Source organism: Lepus europaeus, chromosome 7 (genome assembly GCF_033115175.1).
Source record: "Lepus europaeus isolate LE1 chromosome 7, mLepTim1.pri, whole genome shotgun sequence".
In the NCBI taxonomy this organism is placed as follows: domain Eukaryota; kingdom Metazoa; phylum Chordata; class Mammalia; order Lagomorpha; family Leporidae; genus Lepus; species Lepus europaeus.
This window is the reverse complement of record NC_084833.1, coordinates 53,231,957-53,249,659: the sequence shown is the minus strand read 5'-3', so window position 1 is coordinate 53,249,659 and position 17,703 is coordinate 53,231,957. Positions and strand designations below refer to the sequence as shown.

At 50.8% G+C, this 17,703-nt stretch overlaps 2 protein-coding genes across 5 annotated transcripts in view; one reads left to right on the top strand and one right to left on the bottom strand.

Annotated features, from left to right (window-relative positions):
- USP47 (ubiquitin specific peptidase 47) overlaps positions 1-5,854 on the top strand; it is a 113,711-nt gene extending 107,857 nt beyond the window's left edge. For all 4 annotated transcript variants that reach the window (XM_062196495.1, XM_062196494.1, XM_062196493.1 and 1 more), the window contains 4 exons: positions 946-1,076; positions 3,241-3,288; positions 3,379-3,509; positions 4,350-5,854. In XM_062196495.1, coding sequence (XP_062052479.1) covers positions 946-1,076; positions 3,241-3,288; positions 3,379-3,509; positions 4,350-4,524 — 485 coding nt within the window. In that variant the 3' untranslated portion in view covers positions 4,525-5,854. The remainder of the gene's footprint in view (positions 1-945; positions 1,077-3,240; positions 3,289-3,378; positions 3,510-4,349) is intronic.
- Positions 5,855-10,974: 5,120 nt separating this feature from the next.
- Positions 10,975-17,703, bottom strand: part of DKK3 (dickkopf WNT signaling pathway inhibitor 3) — a 39,503-nt gene continuing 32,774 nt past the window's right edge. Inside the window, exons 5-8 of the mRNA XM_062196491.1 lie at positions 14,791-14,883; positions 13,602-13,746; positions 12,842-12,998; positions 10,975-12,373 (exon numbers count right to left, since the gene is read on the bottom strand). Coding sequence (XP_062052475.1) covers positions 12,160-12,373; positions 12,842-12,998; positions 13,602-13,746; positions 14,791-14,883 — 609 coding nt within the window. The 3' untranslated portion in view covers positions 10,975-12,159. The remainder of the gene's footprint in view (positions 12,374-12,841; positions 12,999-13,601; positions 13,747-14,790; positions 14,884-17,703) is intronic.

Here is a 17,703-nt window from a genome sequence, read left to right as displayed (position 1 = left end):
TATTTCAGGCTATTTCAGGGCTAATTCGATTTAAATGTAGATAGTTGCAATTCTGACTGATTGACAAGCTAACCGTGGAGGCAGTGAACCACCAGGACACGACTCCTGTGGTGTGGAGGTGAGTGCTCTGCATCGCTCTCCTCCTCCGTGTGTCGGGGCCTTAGTGATCACTGTCTGGGGAGCAGAGAAGAAGTGACGAAGGACGTGGACATCACCCTTGCAGGAAGCGTTGAGTAGGTATTAGCAGAGAAGGATTAACTGGAAAATGATACTAGATGATGGGCACCTGCATCAGAACCATTCCATTGTGTATTTTAGCATCAGAATAAGTGAATGAGAAATAAGTTGGTGGTTAAATCCAAGAAACATTTATTGACCTGTAATATGCTGGACCCTGTCAGTCCCTCATGCTACAAAATGAGTAAAAGCCAGTGATTGCCCTCTGTACACACAATCTGTGGGGAAAAACAGAACTACAAATCTGTTATTCTCAAAGATAGATACCAACAGACAAATCAGAAGTTGCTTTTAGATACACCAATTGAACGAGATTTTGAAGAATCATTAAATTTGGGAGGAAATGAAAAGGAAGCAATCATTCACTCACAGCTTGAGTGAAAAAAGATGAAGTACCGAAGATTTGATTGTTCTTTTGATTGGGAGAGCTGCCAAAGGAGAAGCAAAGATTGGAGATCAGAGAAGAGTGGTCAGTAAAGCAGTGTCTAATAGGAGCAGTGGGGAGTGGAAGAGGGAGCACTTGCCAAAGAACTATCTTCTGAGGCTAAGGGAAGCGAGTCAATACTTCATTCTCAACACTCCTTATATAATTCCTTTGATTTGTGCCCACTTGGAGTAAATGTTTTTGTTTACTCAGCACTGTGGGAAAAGTCAAATTTTGCACTGCTGGAGAAAGCAGAAAGTTGACATAATCTTGCATATTCTTAGGAGTGGAGAAGATGAAGTCCATGTCACAGCTTGCAGTTCTGTCACGCCGGTGGAGGCCCTCAGAGATGAAGCTGGATCCCTTTCAGGAGGTTGTATTGGAAAGCAGTAGTGTTGATGAACTGCGGGAGAAGGCAAGTTCATTATAAACACATGAGACGGTACCCATTTTTCACTCTGTTGCACGAGGTCAGCCTTGAAAATGAGGACCTAACACTGATGGCAGTAGTCATGCTTTCTTGATCTCTGTCACACGTTTTGCTGCGCTCTTTTTATTTCTTACGGCTCTTGAGGCTTTGAGAAATTGGCTCTTTTTTTTTTTTTTTTTAAGATTTATTTATTTATTTGAAAGAGTTACAGAGAGGCAGAGGCACAGGGAGAAAAAAGTCTTCCATCCACTGGTTCACTCCCCAAATGGCCGCAATGGCTGGAGCTACACAGATCTGAAGCCAGGAGCCAGAAAGGAGCTCCTTCTGGGTCTCCCATGCAAGTGCAAGGGCCCAAGGAGTTGGGCCATCTTCCACTGCCTTCCCAAGCCATAGCAGAGAGCTGGATCGGAAGTGGAGCAGCCAGGACTAGAATCGGCATCCACGTGGGATGCCAGCATTGCAGGTGGCTGCTTTACCTGCTGTGCCACAGTGCTGACCCCAAAATTGGCTCTTGACCATCCAGAAGTGTGCCTTCTGTTGCAAGTGAAAGCAATCAGCTTTGTCCTAAGTAGCAAGAAATTAGTATAGTAAGTTGTTATATGTCTATAAAAACCAGATTACGTAAAACTGAGTTAAAAAATCCAGATGAAGATTTATTTTGCATTTTGTATTTTATGTTTTAAGGCAGGAACTCTACAGATCTCTGGGGAAAGGGTGAGTTGTTCAATCAGGGATTAAATCATGAAAAAGATGTATTTCTGTGTGTCACATGATACACAGAAATAAATCCCAGGTGTTTTAAATGCATATAAAAATAAAACGATAAATCTACATTAAAGTAGTGGATATTAAAAATATTTACATGATCTAGAGAAAGATATTTGTAAGTATAATACCAAAAACCAGAAATTGAAAAAATCTGCCCCATGAAAGTGTAACTTTTCTACGCAGCCCCCCCAAAGAAGTATTTAGCAAACAACCCATGAGCATTTGGGAGAAAATTATTTGAAACATTAATGAAATATGTCCATAATATATAAGGTGCCACTACCTTAGTTTAGCATTAATATAGGCAGATGAATAGGCAGTTCATCGAAGAAAACAAATTAAAACAATGATACTTTTTCACCTCTTTAAATTGGTGAAGATTTAAAAAGTCAGAAAATACCAAGAGTCGTCAAGACCTGAGGGAAACAGGCAATATTATTCGTCTTTGGCAAGGGTTAAATTTTAAATTGGTAGAATTTTTCCCATGATTGAGTTTGACATTTTTGTCAGCATTTCAAATGTGCAGTTCTACATGCAAAAATTTGATCTATTTGTAGAAATATACCAAGATGTTCATGGAGATAAATGGTATAGCATGGTAACCTGGAAAAATTGAAAATGGCATACTGCTCAGCCTTGAAGAGAATGAAGCTACTCTACATCCTCCTGTTCTTCTGTATATGCTGTATAAAATCATATAGAGATTATTTTATTAATACAATTTCACGTATCATAGATGTATGAATATAATATGTATGGGTATACGATAAAGTCTGAAAGGAATGTACCAACTAAATTTCTGGGATGTAGTATTTGCAGAGTGGCCCAAAGAGAGAATTCTATTTTCTGCTTTTCCTTCTAGTTTTTTATTACAGACATAGGCTGTTTTGAGGTTTTTTTTGGGGGGGATAAGTGTTTTTAGAAAAGAGTCAAGCTGGGGCCCCGGCGCTGTGGTATAATGGGTAAAGCTGCTACCTGCAGTTCCGGTATCCCATATGGCACCAGGTTCGAGACCTGGCTACTTCACTTTCGATCCAGCTCTCTGCTATGGCCTGGGAAAGAAGTACAAGATGGCCCAAGTCCTTGGGCCTCTGCATCCACATGGGAGACCCGGAAGAAGCTTCTGGCTTCGGATCGGCACAGCTCCACCTGTTGCAGCCAACTGGGGAGTGATCCAGCATAAATTGGGGAGTGATCCAGCATATGGAAGACCTCTCTCTCTGTCTGCCTCTCCTCTCTATGTAACTCTGACTTTCAAATAAATAAATAAATCTTTAAAAAAGAAAAAAGTCAAGCTATTTCTGTTTGTGGAATAAAAGGAAAATAAACTTTTCTAAGCAAATTTATTTTTAAAATGAATTCATATGATTTTTTTTTTCAGCTTAGTGAAATAAGTGGGATTCCTTTGGAAGATATTGAATTTGCGAAGGTAAAGTGCTAACAATGTTTGCACCAATGTGTTAATGCACAGTGACTGTGGCTGATGGAAGGATTTATTCATTCATTCTTCTCTCCTTAGGGTAGAGGAACTTTTCCCTGTGATATATCTGTCCTTGACATTCATCAGGATTTGGACTGGAATCCTAAAGTTTCTACCCTGAATGTCTGGCCTCTTTATATCTGTGATGATGGTGCAGTCATATTTTATAGGTAACATTCACAATGTTTTGTTGCTTTGATAAAACATTTTTGGTGTACATAAATACCTTGCCCTAAATGTCTTTACTACTGTTTTGTTATAGAGCAACCCTAACCAGTAGAAATACAATGAGAACCACACATTATAATTTGAAGTTTTCTAGTAGCCACATTGAAAACAGTAAAAAGGAACAGGTGAAATTAATTTTAGTAAAGTATTTTTATCCATTGCATCCAAAATATTGTCATTACATGTCATCAATATAGAAAGTCATTTATGAGATAGTTTATATTGTTTTTCTGGTCCTAAGTCTTAAAAATATGCCGTATATTTTATACTTCTAGCACATGTTAATGTGGGCCATGCATATTGCAAGTGCTCAGTAGTAGCCACACATGTCTAATGGCTACCATATTAGACAATATAGATACAGAGGAGAAAGACTAGTCATTGGAATCTGGCAGATGTGGGTTCAAGGCTAGCTTTGTTATTTCCCTAGCTTCTCATCTGTAAAATGGCAATGATAATCTGCCTTGAAGATTTTATGAGAATTAGGTCTAGGGCATTTAAAATATCTGGCATGGTGCCTGTTATACAAAAGATGTTCAATAATGACAGCTATTTATTACTACTAATAATAACATGGAAATTCTGTGCCATTTCTAAAAGTTAGCAATACGTTAATTTGATAAACACATTAGGAATCTCAGATGCCCTAATATATGAGATTATATAACTTCACCAGTGACAGGCAGATTTCATTATCTTGCTGGGGAACATCATAGCATTCAAGCAGTAAATAATAGAGGCACTTAGCCACACTGATCTCAAATGTAATATTTTAAATATAGGGATAAAACAGAAGAAGTAATGGAGTTGACAGATGAGCAAAGAAACGAACTGATGAAAAAAGAAAGCAGTCGACTCCAGAAGACTGGACATCGTGTAACATACTCCCCTCGTAAAGAGAAAGCACTAAAAATATATCTGGATGGAGCACCAAATAAAGATCTGACTCAAGACTGACTCTGCTAGTGTAGCATTTTCCCTGGGGGATTTTTGGTTTTAATTAGATGGTTCACTACTACTGTGTAGTGCCATTATGGCCGGACATGGTTGGGGTAACCCATGACACCAGCACTGATTGGACTGCCCTTCACCAATCAGAAGCTCAGTGCCCGATGGGCCACTGTTTTGACTTGGAATCATGTTGTGCACTATAGTCAAATGTACTGTAAAGTGAAAAGGGATGTGCAAAAATAAAAAATACAAAAACAAAAAGCAAAACCTGCTACTAGAAAAGGGGGAAGGGGGATGAGCAAACTTCTTCTATTGCGGACAGATGTGCACATAGCCGCTAGTAAAACTAGCCTCCAACAGGATGCTCATAGCTTCATAATAAAAGCTGTGCAAAGGCCATGAATGAATGGATTTTCTGTTTATTTCACTGATACACACATTACCTCATTGATAATTCAGAAGTTAATGCAACATGTGTTGACTCTTGGACAGCAGCAAAAATAAGAGTTGAAGAAAGAAATTCTTAGAACCAGCCGTAACCCAGAAAAGAATTGTGAAGTTGTGCTTTTATTTTGTTCCATTGTTTGCAGAGTATTAAGAACATTATTCTGGCACATCAGTTCATTTCCCTTAGACCGCTCTCAGCAGGTGGCAGCTACAGTTGCTGTGGTATTGTAATTATACCTGATTGTACTTACGTTATGGATGTAGAGAATATGTTTCACACGTTCATTTCGGCATGTAAATAAAATGATCCCATTGAGTTATCCTAGTTGCAGCTCACCTGTTTCCCATGGTTATTCTTTTCACGTATCATCCATTATGTACATTTGTGTACATTGAGAAGTAAAGCAATCTATGTAAATGTCACCCTCAGTGAGGTTCCTCAGTGCTGGGTCCCGTAGGTTTGTATTTGCCCTTGTTAATAAGGCTTTTCTGTTCAACGCCTTCTGGTTCTCTTTGTACATTTATTTTTGAAGATTTACTTCAAGTCTGAAACTTCTAAAATGCTTGTAAGTCCCATTTTAATTTTTAAAGCCAATTTGTAGTTACATGTAGTTTAACTTTGGGGAAACGTCTTAACATCACATTGAATGAAGTTGCTAGTAAGATCAGGCTGTGGTACAAACTGATGCAGTCAACATGATTTCATTGCAAACTCATTAGAATCAGAAAGTTTTTTGCTTTGCTAAGTAAAAGTATTCAATGAACACAATTCTACGTAAGTTTTGAAATGCCATCTAATTTATAAAAATCAATAAAATGGTTTTGGTAAAACTTTGTCATGCCAGATGCTGTTTACCACATGAACATGCCAATAAAACATTTGTTCATTTTGTTGTGTTATTTTAGTCATTAAACTTTGTGGATGAAGAACCTGGGTTGAGAATAGATTTGTCGTCTTTAAGTAGGACACTTTATAACTTGTGTTGAAACATCACATCATTTGTGATAAGCTGTGTTTACTGGGAAGTTCCTATAAGAGATGCGGAGATACTAAATCTGATTTAGGAGAATCCTATCAATATGTCAGTATCAGGTTGTTACCCATGTTCCCTTTTAAGAAAGGTGGAGTTAGAAAATAATATCAGCCAGTGTTGGCACTGCAGTTGGAATATATTTAAATTCCATAGTGTCTGAAGAGTCTCTCGAGGTCCACAAGGAGAAACAGTTTTTCTGAGGTATTTTTCTGGCTGATTTTTGTTCCGTGTAAACTGTGTAGCTTTTCAGCTACGTCTGACTGAAGTCATGCTGCAAGTCTGCATTCATGGAATTGGTGATGTGCTCAGAGGGAAACGTCGGGCATGTGTGATGGTGCGTCCTTTGCGTCGCTTGGATTGCCTTACATCAGAGGACAGCCGTCTGGTTCTGAATCAAGCCTGCTTGCCTGGGATGTGCCCTCCTAAGAGTTAAGAGATAAGGTTTCTGCTTTCAAGGACTCACTTCCTGGCAAGCAGGGAGGCCTGGGGCAGACTGGGTCCCGTTGGTGGCCTTAGTGTTGTGTAAGAGTAGGAGGTCAAGTTCTCATACCCGCTCCTCCGTCTGTACCTTCCGCTCTGGTTTGTCGTTTTGTTCTGTGTTTAACTGCTGTTTCTGACTGCAAGCGTAGTATACCTACCAAGAGTAGAGAAGATTGTTTCATAATAGAAAAGGAGGAGCTTCTTGCTTTCAGTGCCTGATAGAGTGAAACAGGATACTGTAATTTCAGTAAAAAGGCAGAGTGAACTGATGAGATGGGAACAGTAGTCGAGTTGAAGGAGGTCAACACGTGAGCTGCCCTTGGCTGCAGGGCATCAGGTGAACATCTGTAGCCCAGGAGGCAGAAGAACGACCATGGACCACAGAGCCTGGCGGCTGCTTATCCACTAACACAGGCCACAGGCCACAGCTTGTAGCTGCTTCCCACAGGTCACTCAGGTGAACAACCAAGTGCCCGCAGCAGTGAGGCATGTGCTCAGGGTTCTGGTCCATTTTGGCCAAAGAAACAGCTGTGATTTGCAGACCGTGCCATCCTGAGCTGGTCTGTACAGAGATTGGCTAGCTGAGGGAAGTGTATGTAAAGGCCGGTGGTCATGACAATAGCACAGTGCACGAGGAGCCCTCCACTGGTGTTTGGTCATCTCCTGTGTAACAGACTGGCAGGCACTTCATAATTCTGAGAAGACGGAGTGAACCTATGCCCCCACTAGGAAGTCGTCAGGTGGGCTAGCCATGGGTTGCCAGGTCACATTGTAAGCAGTGGTCTTGCTGTTCTCTACAGGCCAAGAGCTGGGGACCACTACACACATTCACCTTGCTCTCGGCTCAATGAGTGCACAGCTTCATCGCACGTGTTACCGTGTTGTAACAAAATCTGGAAATGACCTGTGAATGTATGGAGTTCAATAAAATCCTTTGTTGTGGTTCCCGCTCGCTGACATTTCCTTTGCAGTGGATCTTAGTCGTTTCCCTTCTGGATTTGGTCCCTTTGTTCAGCACCAGAGCCCTGGCCAACACTTTTGCACTTAAGACCTACAGATTGTAGTTTAGACTACATTTTGTGGAATGGAAGAGACTGAATGACTAAGTGTTCTGTTTGCTAAATGAAACTGTTCTAAATAATCCTGTGTGGTTTTTGAATACGTCATTCTTTTGAGTAGCAGTCAAAGCCTTACAAGAAAACCATCAAGGGGCAGATTTGGGGCACGTTGATTAAACACTGCCTGAGGCCCATGCCCCATATTAGAGTGCCTTGGTTTGAGCCCCAGCTCCACTTCTGATTCTAGCGTCCTGCTGGGAGGCAGCAAGTGATGGCCCAAATGCTTGGGTTCCTGCCACCCACGTGGAAGACTTGGATTGAGTTCCAGGCTCCTGGCTGTTGCAGATTTGGGGGCAGTGAACCAGCAGATGGAAATCAATCTCCCTCTATCTGCCTTTAAAACAATACATTTCAAACTGTTAAGGGCCATAAGTCCTATAATCATTTATGTCTGTGATTTTCTAGGGGGCTAGTAAAACAACTTTTCAGAGGGATCATGGTCCAGAGGAAGCTGGTAACCACCTAGGCTTGGTGTGCAAGTGGGGAGGAGAGGCCAGCAGTGTTCCTTTAAATGCAGCGTCCCAGTCCCCTGACATCTGAGTCATTTCACACTACTAAGACACGACTAATCTGATCATGAGGTGGAGTCCTTTCCCTCAAAGTCCCGCCACCCCCACAGCATGTGCACGGTCGCCTGCTCACCCTGTGCCACCTGCACTGATGAAGGAGGTGACATGGAACAGCCTCCTGATGCTAGTGAGGCCGCTGTCCTCTCCCTGGTCACAAGTAACTGGAGAATTGAAGGTAGGTGCCCTGCGGGTCCTATAGCAGAGAGCGCGGCTGCCAGTAACACTGCTGGGCCAGCCGCCTCCTAGCAAGAGACTGCTCTGAAGCGTATCCCGTGCTACACTGGTCCCCACCAACCTAACCCTTAGCTTCGTCTCTCATCTTCCATGCCCCTAACCTTTGGAGATGTGCATGCCATCACAATCCGTCTTCTTACCTTTCAGGAACCACTGGGGACTCAAAGGAGTGGTCTGTCCCCTGCCTGTTTAGATGCTCCTCAGGGTGTCCTGCACAGCCATCCCCCTTCTGAGCGGGCTGTAGCTCCTGGACAGATTTTGTGAGTGTTCTCTAAGTTCCAACATTGTGGCGTAGCTGGTGAAGCCGCCTTCTGCAATGCCGGCATCCCATTTGGGCCCTGGTTCAAGTCCCAGCCACTCCAATTTGGCTCCAGCCCTCTGCTAATGGGCCTGGGAAAGCAGCAGAGAATGGCCCATGTGCTTGGGCCCCTGCACCTATGTGGGGGACCCAGATGGAATTCCAGGCTCCTGGCTTCAGCCTGGCCCAACCCCAGCCATTGTGGCCATTTGGGGAGTGAACCAGCAGATGGAAGATCTCTGTGTGCCTGTCTCCCCCTCTCTCTAATTCTGCCTTTTGGATAAACAAGCTCCAACCCTCACAGGCTTCAGCTGGCAATACCTCCTCTCTCTCTCCCTTGTGGGAAGTCGGGGAGGGGAGTAACCTACTTCCCCAACCCCGCAGTCTCCCAGAAGGGGGTTTCATAGCCCCTCCAGCCGCCTTCACATGGGACAGTTCTGCTGCTGCTGGGGCAGCTCTCCCAAGTCCCACGGGAAGGTGCCTCGCCCACCTGGATTGAGAAACCCAGCCTTGCTAAAAACACTCAACTGAAATCATCTGGTTGAGTTTCTTGACCACCCGGAGGGGATGCTCAGCCCAGAGAAATCCTTTATGCCCCCTCTTCTCACCTGCCCGCCTCCCTCCCTCCGCCGCTCGCCCCTCACTTGGCCGGCCCTTCACCTCTTGCCTCTGCCCTGCGTCCCTTTCTCCCCACGCTGAAAGCCCAGTGAGCCAGGCTCAGGGTGGCGGGGAGGGGTATGGCTATCCGCTATTGTTCAGCGTGCCAGGCGGTCCAGTGTGACTCAGGAATGCTTTGGGCTTCGGATAACAGAGAGGCTAACGGCAGCCATAGCCTTTGTGATGTTGGTGCTTTGCTTCCCAAGGCATCCAGTGATGGCTGCGATCAGGACGGGCTTCCTCAACCTCAAGGACTCAGACCCTTGTCCTTCTGTGGAAGGCAGACTAAGGCTCCCCCAAGATGTCCCTGGCCTGAACCCTGCATCTGAATCTCAGCTTTATCCGACAGTTTGCCCACATGTTTAAGGCCTAAGACCTTGACATGGAAAGATTAGAGATCCCTGACGGGCCCAACCCAATCACATCAGTCCTTCACAGTGGGGGGCCTGAGAGGCGGCCCCTGGTGGACAGGTCTGTCACTGCTGACTTTGAACATGAAGGGGGTCAGGAGGCAAGGAAGGCGAGTGACTTACAAAGGCTAAGAGGGGCGAGGAAGTAGTCTCCAGGGCCAGGAGAGGAATGGGGTCCCCCGATCATGTGCTCGCCAGAGCCAAATGCCACGGCCTGACACCTGCCCTCCAAGTCCCAGGGAAGGGACGAGGGTGGAGGGCAGGGGCCCTCTTGCTTGCCATTTCCTTTAGCCAATCAAGGGGGAGAAGTCCCTGCGTCCAGAGGAGAGCAGGCACTGAGTCAAGCCCACCCGCACACCCCCCGGCCTGTCCCATGTTCCGTGTGAAGCCGGGAATAGATGCCCCGGTTGCACTGAGTGCAGGTGTTTTGCAAAGCCCCTCCTGTTCTATTTCAGTGGCTCCAGCGACGGAGCAGAGCAGGGTAACATGCCTGCCTATGAGCTCCAGGAGGGCGGACCCGATTCTGCCGCATTCTCTCTGGCCTCTGACAGGCTCCTGGCGTCTTTGAGCGCCAGCTCCCACAACACTCTGTTCCTGTCTCTGCTCTTGCGTACTGTGTGGCTTAGCTTTATCTCCCTCACTTGAGTCTCAGGGTAGGGACCTTAGCTGGGCCAACTTGGCACCCCCAGAGCATATCAGCACCTGCTTCTAGCAGGCTCTCAGCGCGTATTCGCTGGGTGAGAAGGATGGAGAGCAGTCCAGGTGACTGTTGACGTTGAATACAGACAGCTCCGTGTTTGGTCTTAAAATAATCAGCATCTCCGGGCCATGCTGGATCATGAGCTGTTTGGACTTCTAGCTCCGCCACTTCACCTTTCGGTGTTCCCATCTCTCATCCGTTAAATGAAGAAAGGACCATGGAATTCAGCGAAGATTAAACGAGTTAGTGCAGCGGGACTGCCTAATCTGGCCTTGGCAGATCTGTTTTACCACCCAGAACTGCACTGGCGGGAAGGCGGCGCCCAAGAACAACATCAGAGATATTCCATTTGTTCGTGCAGAACACAGGGATTCCTTTGTACTCTTAAGACCAATTCCAGTCCAAAAGCAGTTACGATTTCTAAGATGTTTTGAGGCTAAGAGGTGGGTTTTGATTGTCTGGAAAATTTGCTTCCATGGAAGGAATTTTTTTTAAACAAGACAGGTCACTGCTATTTTATATTTTCTGGCTGAAAGAGTTACATTTATTCAAAGTCAAAGGGGAGAAAGGAGCCAAAGGGTAATTGAAGTGATTTATGTGTGATTTCTAAATGCAACATGTGTTTATACAGAATTTAAATGTCAAAGGAGGCATGCTTTTACAGTCGTGTGCAACTTTAGAATTTAGTAATTCTGGATGAAGACACGATGGAAACAGTCCCTGGCACCTGACAAGCCCATCTGTGGAAGACATCCAGTTCGGCGGTCTCGGTTTGGATATTGCAACCGCACTGCACAGAGCCTGGCTGGCTCTCACTTGCTCCGTGTGGTCGGTAATGGTTTTCAGTTGCTGCTCAGTGATTTGGCAGAGGCTGTTTATAATCCTGGTCCTAGACCGATCTAAACCATCTCGGCAGACACCGTGCTCAGCGCACCTCCCACGTGACCAGTGCGGTGCCCCGGGCAGCAGCATCGCCCTAGGTCTAGAATGCTGGCCGCCCCACACCGGCAAGAACACGGCTGTTCTAACAGTAGAAGCTGCAGCTCAGAGGGGCAGGGGGAGCAGTTTGCCTTTAATTCCACATGCGCCTTGAAAGAGGGAAACCCCACTCGCCCTCCTCCTGGGGAGGTGGAGGGGGAGGGAGTCTCTTGATGGTACTGAGACTGATGTGGGGACTAGGGAAGCGGCATAGCACCCCACCAGGGGAACCCTGGGGTGGGGTGGCAGGGGGAGAGCAGCATGCAGTCTCTGAGCCGCCGAGATCCCTGAGGACAAGGAGGACAATGCCTCCTCTCCAGGCCGTGCTGGCCGTGAACGTGCTGTCCTGAGCAGGAGTTCGGCGCCGTGGAGGGAGGATGCAGAGCAAGCGGATGTTGGTTGACCTGCGCCGGCGGGAAGAGCTGCATGGAAACTCTTTTGCGGCACTGTCAGCAGGGTGATGTTCGCGAAGCAGGGCACTGCACGTCTCCCCGACCCATCCCAGGCACCTGCAGCCGCCTCCCTCCCGGGAACTCAGGGTGTGAGTGCAGTGTGGCACGGGGGACTCACACCTGTGCCGCCATCCATCAGGACACAGGCAAGGGCTCTTGGGAAGGGGACGTGGGGGACAGCCTGGCCAGCCCACCCTTAGGGGACACACCTGGGAAAATAAATTAGCTCTCTCTGTTGCACATGGGCGTGCAGCGGGTCTGCACCTAAATCTCTCCTCCACCCAGCAGCTCGGCCACAGGCTCCTGGAGCGCCATCTCCCGGGTCAGGCTCCTCTCCAGGTCCTCCAGCTCCTGACGCACCCCCTCCATGAAGCCGCCGGCCTCGTCCTCATCAGGTACCGCCCTGGGCAGCTGGCTCTCTGCAGCGTGCTCCAGGCTCCCGCCAAAGGCCGGCTTGCACACGTACACCAGGCTGTGGCTGCAGAGAAATAGGCTGTGGCTCAGCCAAGGGCCAGGATTCCCCGTGGGGATGCAGCAGAGCCCCTACCTGCCTGGAACACCACCTCCTGCGGCCTGCCTCTCACCCGACACACATGGCGGCGTCAAGGGTCGCTCAGGGGGCATCCTCCATCAGCTGCCCCCACCCCCAGCTGCGGCCATCTTCCTTCTAGGGTAGGCAGGCCTCGGGCAGGGTTAGCCTGACAGTGGGGCACAGCCCGCCCGCCGTGTACAGGGGAGCCCTGGGTCTCTGTGGCCCGGGAGGGGGCCCTGCCTGCCTGGTCCCTGGGCCACCCACTCAGGAAGCTTCTCCATGGCCACCCAGGGCTCCTGGGAATAGCTCCAATTAAAGCTACATGAAACTAAGTCTACATCCCCCTCACCAGGCCAAGCCTGCTCCTGCGTCCCCACTGTTGGCCCTCAGACAGGGAGGGCAGTGTGGACTCACCTGTGGGGCTGGCAGAGGAGGCCACTGGCACATGGGCACCGGTCCAAGGCTCCGTCAGGCTCCAACTCCCACGTGATGAGGTCCAGCAGCCGGCTGGCTGGGTCGTGGCAGAGCTCGCCCTCTATAGGCAGTGGTGTGCACACGGGGAACAGCAGACCTGGAACCACCCAGAGTCACCAAGGAGGACAGGGAAATGGGGTGCAGCCTCCCATCAAGAAGTGGAATGAAAAGAACTAGACTGGCAGCATGAGTTCAGGAGGGAATGAGCCAGGAGGACTGCCTGGAAGAGGCAGGCTTTGCTGAGATTTGAGTGCCCAGAGCACTGCACCAACTGAGGAGACCCAGTGCAGGTGGGACCCAGTGAGGAGAGTCGGGCCACTGAGAGGCAGAGGCAGGAGTGGAGTGGAAGCAGGACCAATGCAGAGGCTGGGGGGGTGGGGGCAGCAGGAGCGGCTGACAGCCAGGACAAAGCACCAGGCCTGGAGCATCAGCGCCATGGGGAAGGGGAGGATCTGCTCTGGAGCCCACCCACCTCAGGCTGCTCCTTCCAGCCTGGGCTCATTCACCCTGGGGGCTCTGAACCCTTCCAGGCATCAGCAGGGTGAAACACAAACAGTCCTCTGTCCCCGGGCAGAGGTGGTGGGGCTGGGACACCCAGCACGTGAGCACCTGGGAGCCCGTGCAGAAGGCAGGCCCCGAAAAGGTGTGCTTGGCACGGACCAGGGACAGGGCTTCCTCTGCGCCCAGAGAGGCCACCCACCTTTCTGGAAGGCACAGCACAGCCCCGGCTGGCAGTCCCTCTGGTTGTCGCAGATGGTGCCGTTGCTGCCTCTGTTGGCCACTTGGGCGCAGCGGCCCCAGACGCACAGCTGGTCTCCACAGCACTCGCTGTCCCGGGTGCAGAGCTGCACAGAGCAGGGGGGATCAGAGCCTGGCCATGGCCCCGCCTGGCTCCGCCCCAGGCCCCCCCTGGTAGAGAGGAGGAGACCCAGGCCCCAGTGGGTGGGGCTTTCAGTGAAAGCCCAGGGGGCAGGAGTACCACTTCCTGCAGAGCCCACGACTGCCAAGGGAGCCAGGGGTCTGTGGTTCCCCTGTGGACTTGGGCCTTCCCCTCTGTTCCTTAGGTGCCTACGTCAGCGAGGCAAGTGGCTCGAGGCAGCCACTGGAGTCCCATGCACGGATCACATCAAATCAAGATGGGGACAGTGCCAGGGGGCTGGAGACCTGGAGCCATACCGGGGCTGGGATGAGAGACCTGAGTCGGGTCTCCACGCCTTGCCAGGGACAGCCCTGTGCAGGGCAGGTTGGGAGGTGCAGTGGCTGCCGACCCCCCAAACAAGGCCAGGCAGGCGATGAGAGCCAATTAGCTTATTAGCATCTTGGATCACTGTCTTAATAAGGAAAAATGACAGCAGGAAGTCTGTGAGCCCACATGGCTTTGTCCAAAACATGTTTTGAGAGGAGGGAGCGTCTCCTTTGGCCTGGCTTTGTGTTTCTCAATGATGCTTTCTTTGGGGATGGGCTGTGCCCCCTTCTGCCCCCTCCCCTGCCCTGTTATCAGGTGCATTGGGGAAGAGCTGGGTGGGGGTGGGGGGAGTGGGCTCCAAGCCCTGGAGGAGAAAGGCTGCCCTTGGCCTTGCTGGAGGAGCGGGGAGTGGCTGTTTGTGTCCACTAGGATGGGTGGTCTCCAGGGAAGGGACAGAGTAGGGCCTCCTCACACTCCCTCCCTCCCGCCTTCCGTGAGGCTGACAACATGACCAGGGCAGAGACGCCGCAGTGGCAGCTGGCCTGCCAGGCCGGTGGCTTCCTTGTCAGCCACACTGGAGTCCCCTCACCATTGAGCAGCTCTCCCAGGAAGCCCAGCTGAGAACTCCTGGAGCCCCGCCCTCTGCCTGGTGTGCCCCCCACCCTGGTGCTGCAGCCCCCAAGGGCCCCCAGGGCGCCCTCACCATCTGCTGGTCCCGGCATGGCTGGCAGGTGTACTGGAAGCTGGCGAACTGGCAGTACCTGGTGGGCCCGCAGTCCTCGTCAATGATGCACTCCTGGCAAGGGAGGGGCAACAGCTTCCTCAATGAAAGGCACAGCAGCTGGACCATGGTGCCGGGGGAGGGGCTGAGCTCTGTTCCTCTCCCCTGGGCTGCCACCCACCCCCTCCCCAGCTCAGGATGGCCAGGACAGGTCTGCAGACAGAAGAAGCCCCTCAGAGCCCCGCCCCGCCCACCACTCTCCACCACCTCCATCCTGGCCTCCCCCAAGGAGCACCCTGGCTTTGCCCTCTGTGCTCGCCCAGGGCCTGCAGGGTCCCAGCCCGGATCCACACACTTGCTGTCTGTGTGCAGCCTCCGCCTGCACGCTCAGGGTGGGAGCAGAGACTCAGGGCTGTTCTTCCGCAGGGAACACAAGGAGTACGCCAAACCAGCTCATGAGTTCCGGGCCCCTCGTGACTGCCCTGGAAGGGTCGAGGCCAGGCCAGCGGGGCCCTGCTGCTGTGAGAGGAGCAGCGGCCAGCCGCACCACCTGCTATGGCAGCCCTGCCTGCAGTAGCCCTCGCAGGGGCAGGAAACCCTGGGCCCTTCTCGAGGCTCCGCCAGGAGAGGGAGGGAAGAGCATCTTTCCAGCCCCGAGTCGGACCTGCTGTCACTCAGGCCTGAAGGGACAGCAAAGAACGTAGGGGGCAGAGGAGGGGACACCGTGGCCAGAGCCGCCACCCTCAGTCCCTTCACAGTGGCGCCGCGGAGCTGGGCTCGCCACCCTGGACCTTGCTGGTGACCCTCCCAGCAGGCAGGAGGCAGGGACCGCCTCTGGGTTGCCAACTCGGAAATGGAGGCTCAGAGAGGCCAGGCGCCTCCCCCGTCAAGTGTGCGGCCAGTTTGGGGCAGAGGGACCCTCTAGGCCCAGTCCCTGAGGGACACTTCGGAGCACAGGGCCCGCTCTGCTTTCCAAGCTCGGCTCACCAGCTAGGAAGACCATCAGCAGGCAGCGGGCACCACCTTCCCCCCGCCCCAGAAGGAAGGCGAGGACGAGGCCCATGGGATGCCGCCTGAGCTTCCTGGCACACACACATCACCACCGTACACATGGGGGCTTTGAAAAAGACCAAGTCTTATTCCCAGGAGAACCAAAAAGCATGGCAGTCATCACACTATTTTCCCAAAAATGTCAAGGCAGATCGCATTGCCCAACACCCTAAAAATGACCCCAAGTTACTCCTCCACTCCTCTCCCCAGGGTCCCAGGCTTCAGCCCCAGTCCGCCTCCTGCGGCTCTGCCTGCTGCTCTCTGCCCCACACTACAAGGTGCTGGCAGCTCAGCAAAGGTGGCGCTGGATGCTTCCGTCCCTGGGACTCCCCAGTCCAGAATGCACGCATTACAGATGAGAAAACCGATGCTCTGAGCAGGGCACAGGGGCGGCCAGGGTGAGGGGGCTGGACCCTCGGCCTGCTGGACCCCCGGGCACTTAAGAGCCAGAGAAGTCCACAAGGCCGTGAAGTGCAGCCATCCCTCGGTATCGTCGGGGACTGCTCTCAGGATGCCCACAGATGCCATGATCCGTGGATGCAGCTTGGCATGGTGTTTGCTTGTAATACCTAACCCTATGTGAAAAGCTATGCAGCTGTTGTGCTGTGTGTTTGGGGAATGATGACAAAGGGGGAAAAGGTCGGTACAAGCCCAGTACAGACGCAACTGTTCTTGGAATATTTTCCACCCACAGCTCCTTGGCTGCGCGGATGTGGACCCTGAGGGTACAGAGGGCCGGCTCCCAGGCTCAGCTCACCATGTGCTCCCAGACACACAGTGACTCAGCCGTTCAGCCCAAACCAAAGCGCAAGAGCGTGGAGTGGGAGGGGTGACCTTTGGGAGAGAGGAGGGGCTGAAAGGCACGGAATCCCTTCTCTGAATCCCGTCCTAGTGTGGAGCACTGGGAACACAAAGGCAGACAGAAGTCTCTGCCCTTAGGACCTCACAATCTGCCTGGGGCAAAAGAGCCAAAGAACAGCAACTGGCAACCGGGGGGCAGGTGGTAGCCGCGGGCTCAGATGCTGGCAGGGAAGCCAGGTCCCATGGCGGAGTGCTGGCGGGGGGTGGGGGGTGGGGTGGGCACAAGTCCTGGCTCCTGGTTCCAGCTCCCTGCTGATGCTCACCCTAGGCGGCCACAGTGATGGCTCAGGAAGTCGGGTCCCTGCCACCCGCAGGGGAGACCTGGATTGAGTTCCCAGCTCCTGGCTTCAGCCTGGCCCTGTGCTAACTGCTGTGGGCTTTTGGGGGGTTGACCCAGCAGATAGGAGCTCACTTTCTGTCTCTCAAATAAACATTTTTAAAGGCAATCCAGAAGAAAGACAATTATCAATAACAGGAATTACTTTGCTTCTTCACATAGAAAAGGATGTGTACCAATAACTGAAAACATTCAGCTCCAAGAGAAGAATGCTGCATGTAAACTTTGAAAGGAAAAAGCTTACAAAAATGGCTATCATCTCCACAGTAGGTAAAAGAATGCCTCCCGCCCTCAGAGACATCCATGTCTGCTGTTTGGAGCCTTGGTCTGTTGTGTTACACAGCAAAGGGAAGCTAAGGTTGCTAACCAGCCCCCCTGGGGACAGAGATCATCCTGAATTGTTCAGCATAATCTATCAGGGAGACAGCAGAAAAGCCAGCAGTGGAGAGGTGCCACTTGTGATGTTCCAAGGACGCCACTGGCCACTGCCAGCCATTAGGGTGGGGGTAGGGGGTCCACAGGTCAAGGGCCCAGCGCCCCCTGGAAGGAATGCAGTGCCTCCCACACTTGGATTACAGCAGAGGGACCCATGTGATGGTAAATCTGTGTCACGTGGACCCATGGGTTAGTGGTAACAAAGAGCATTG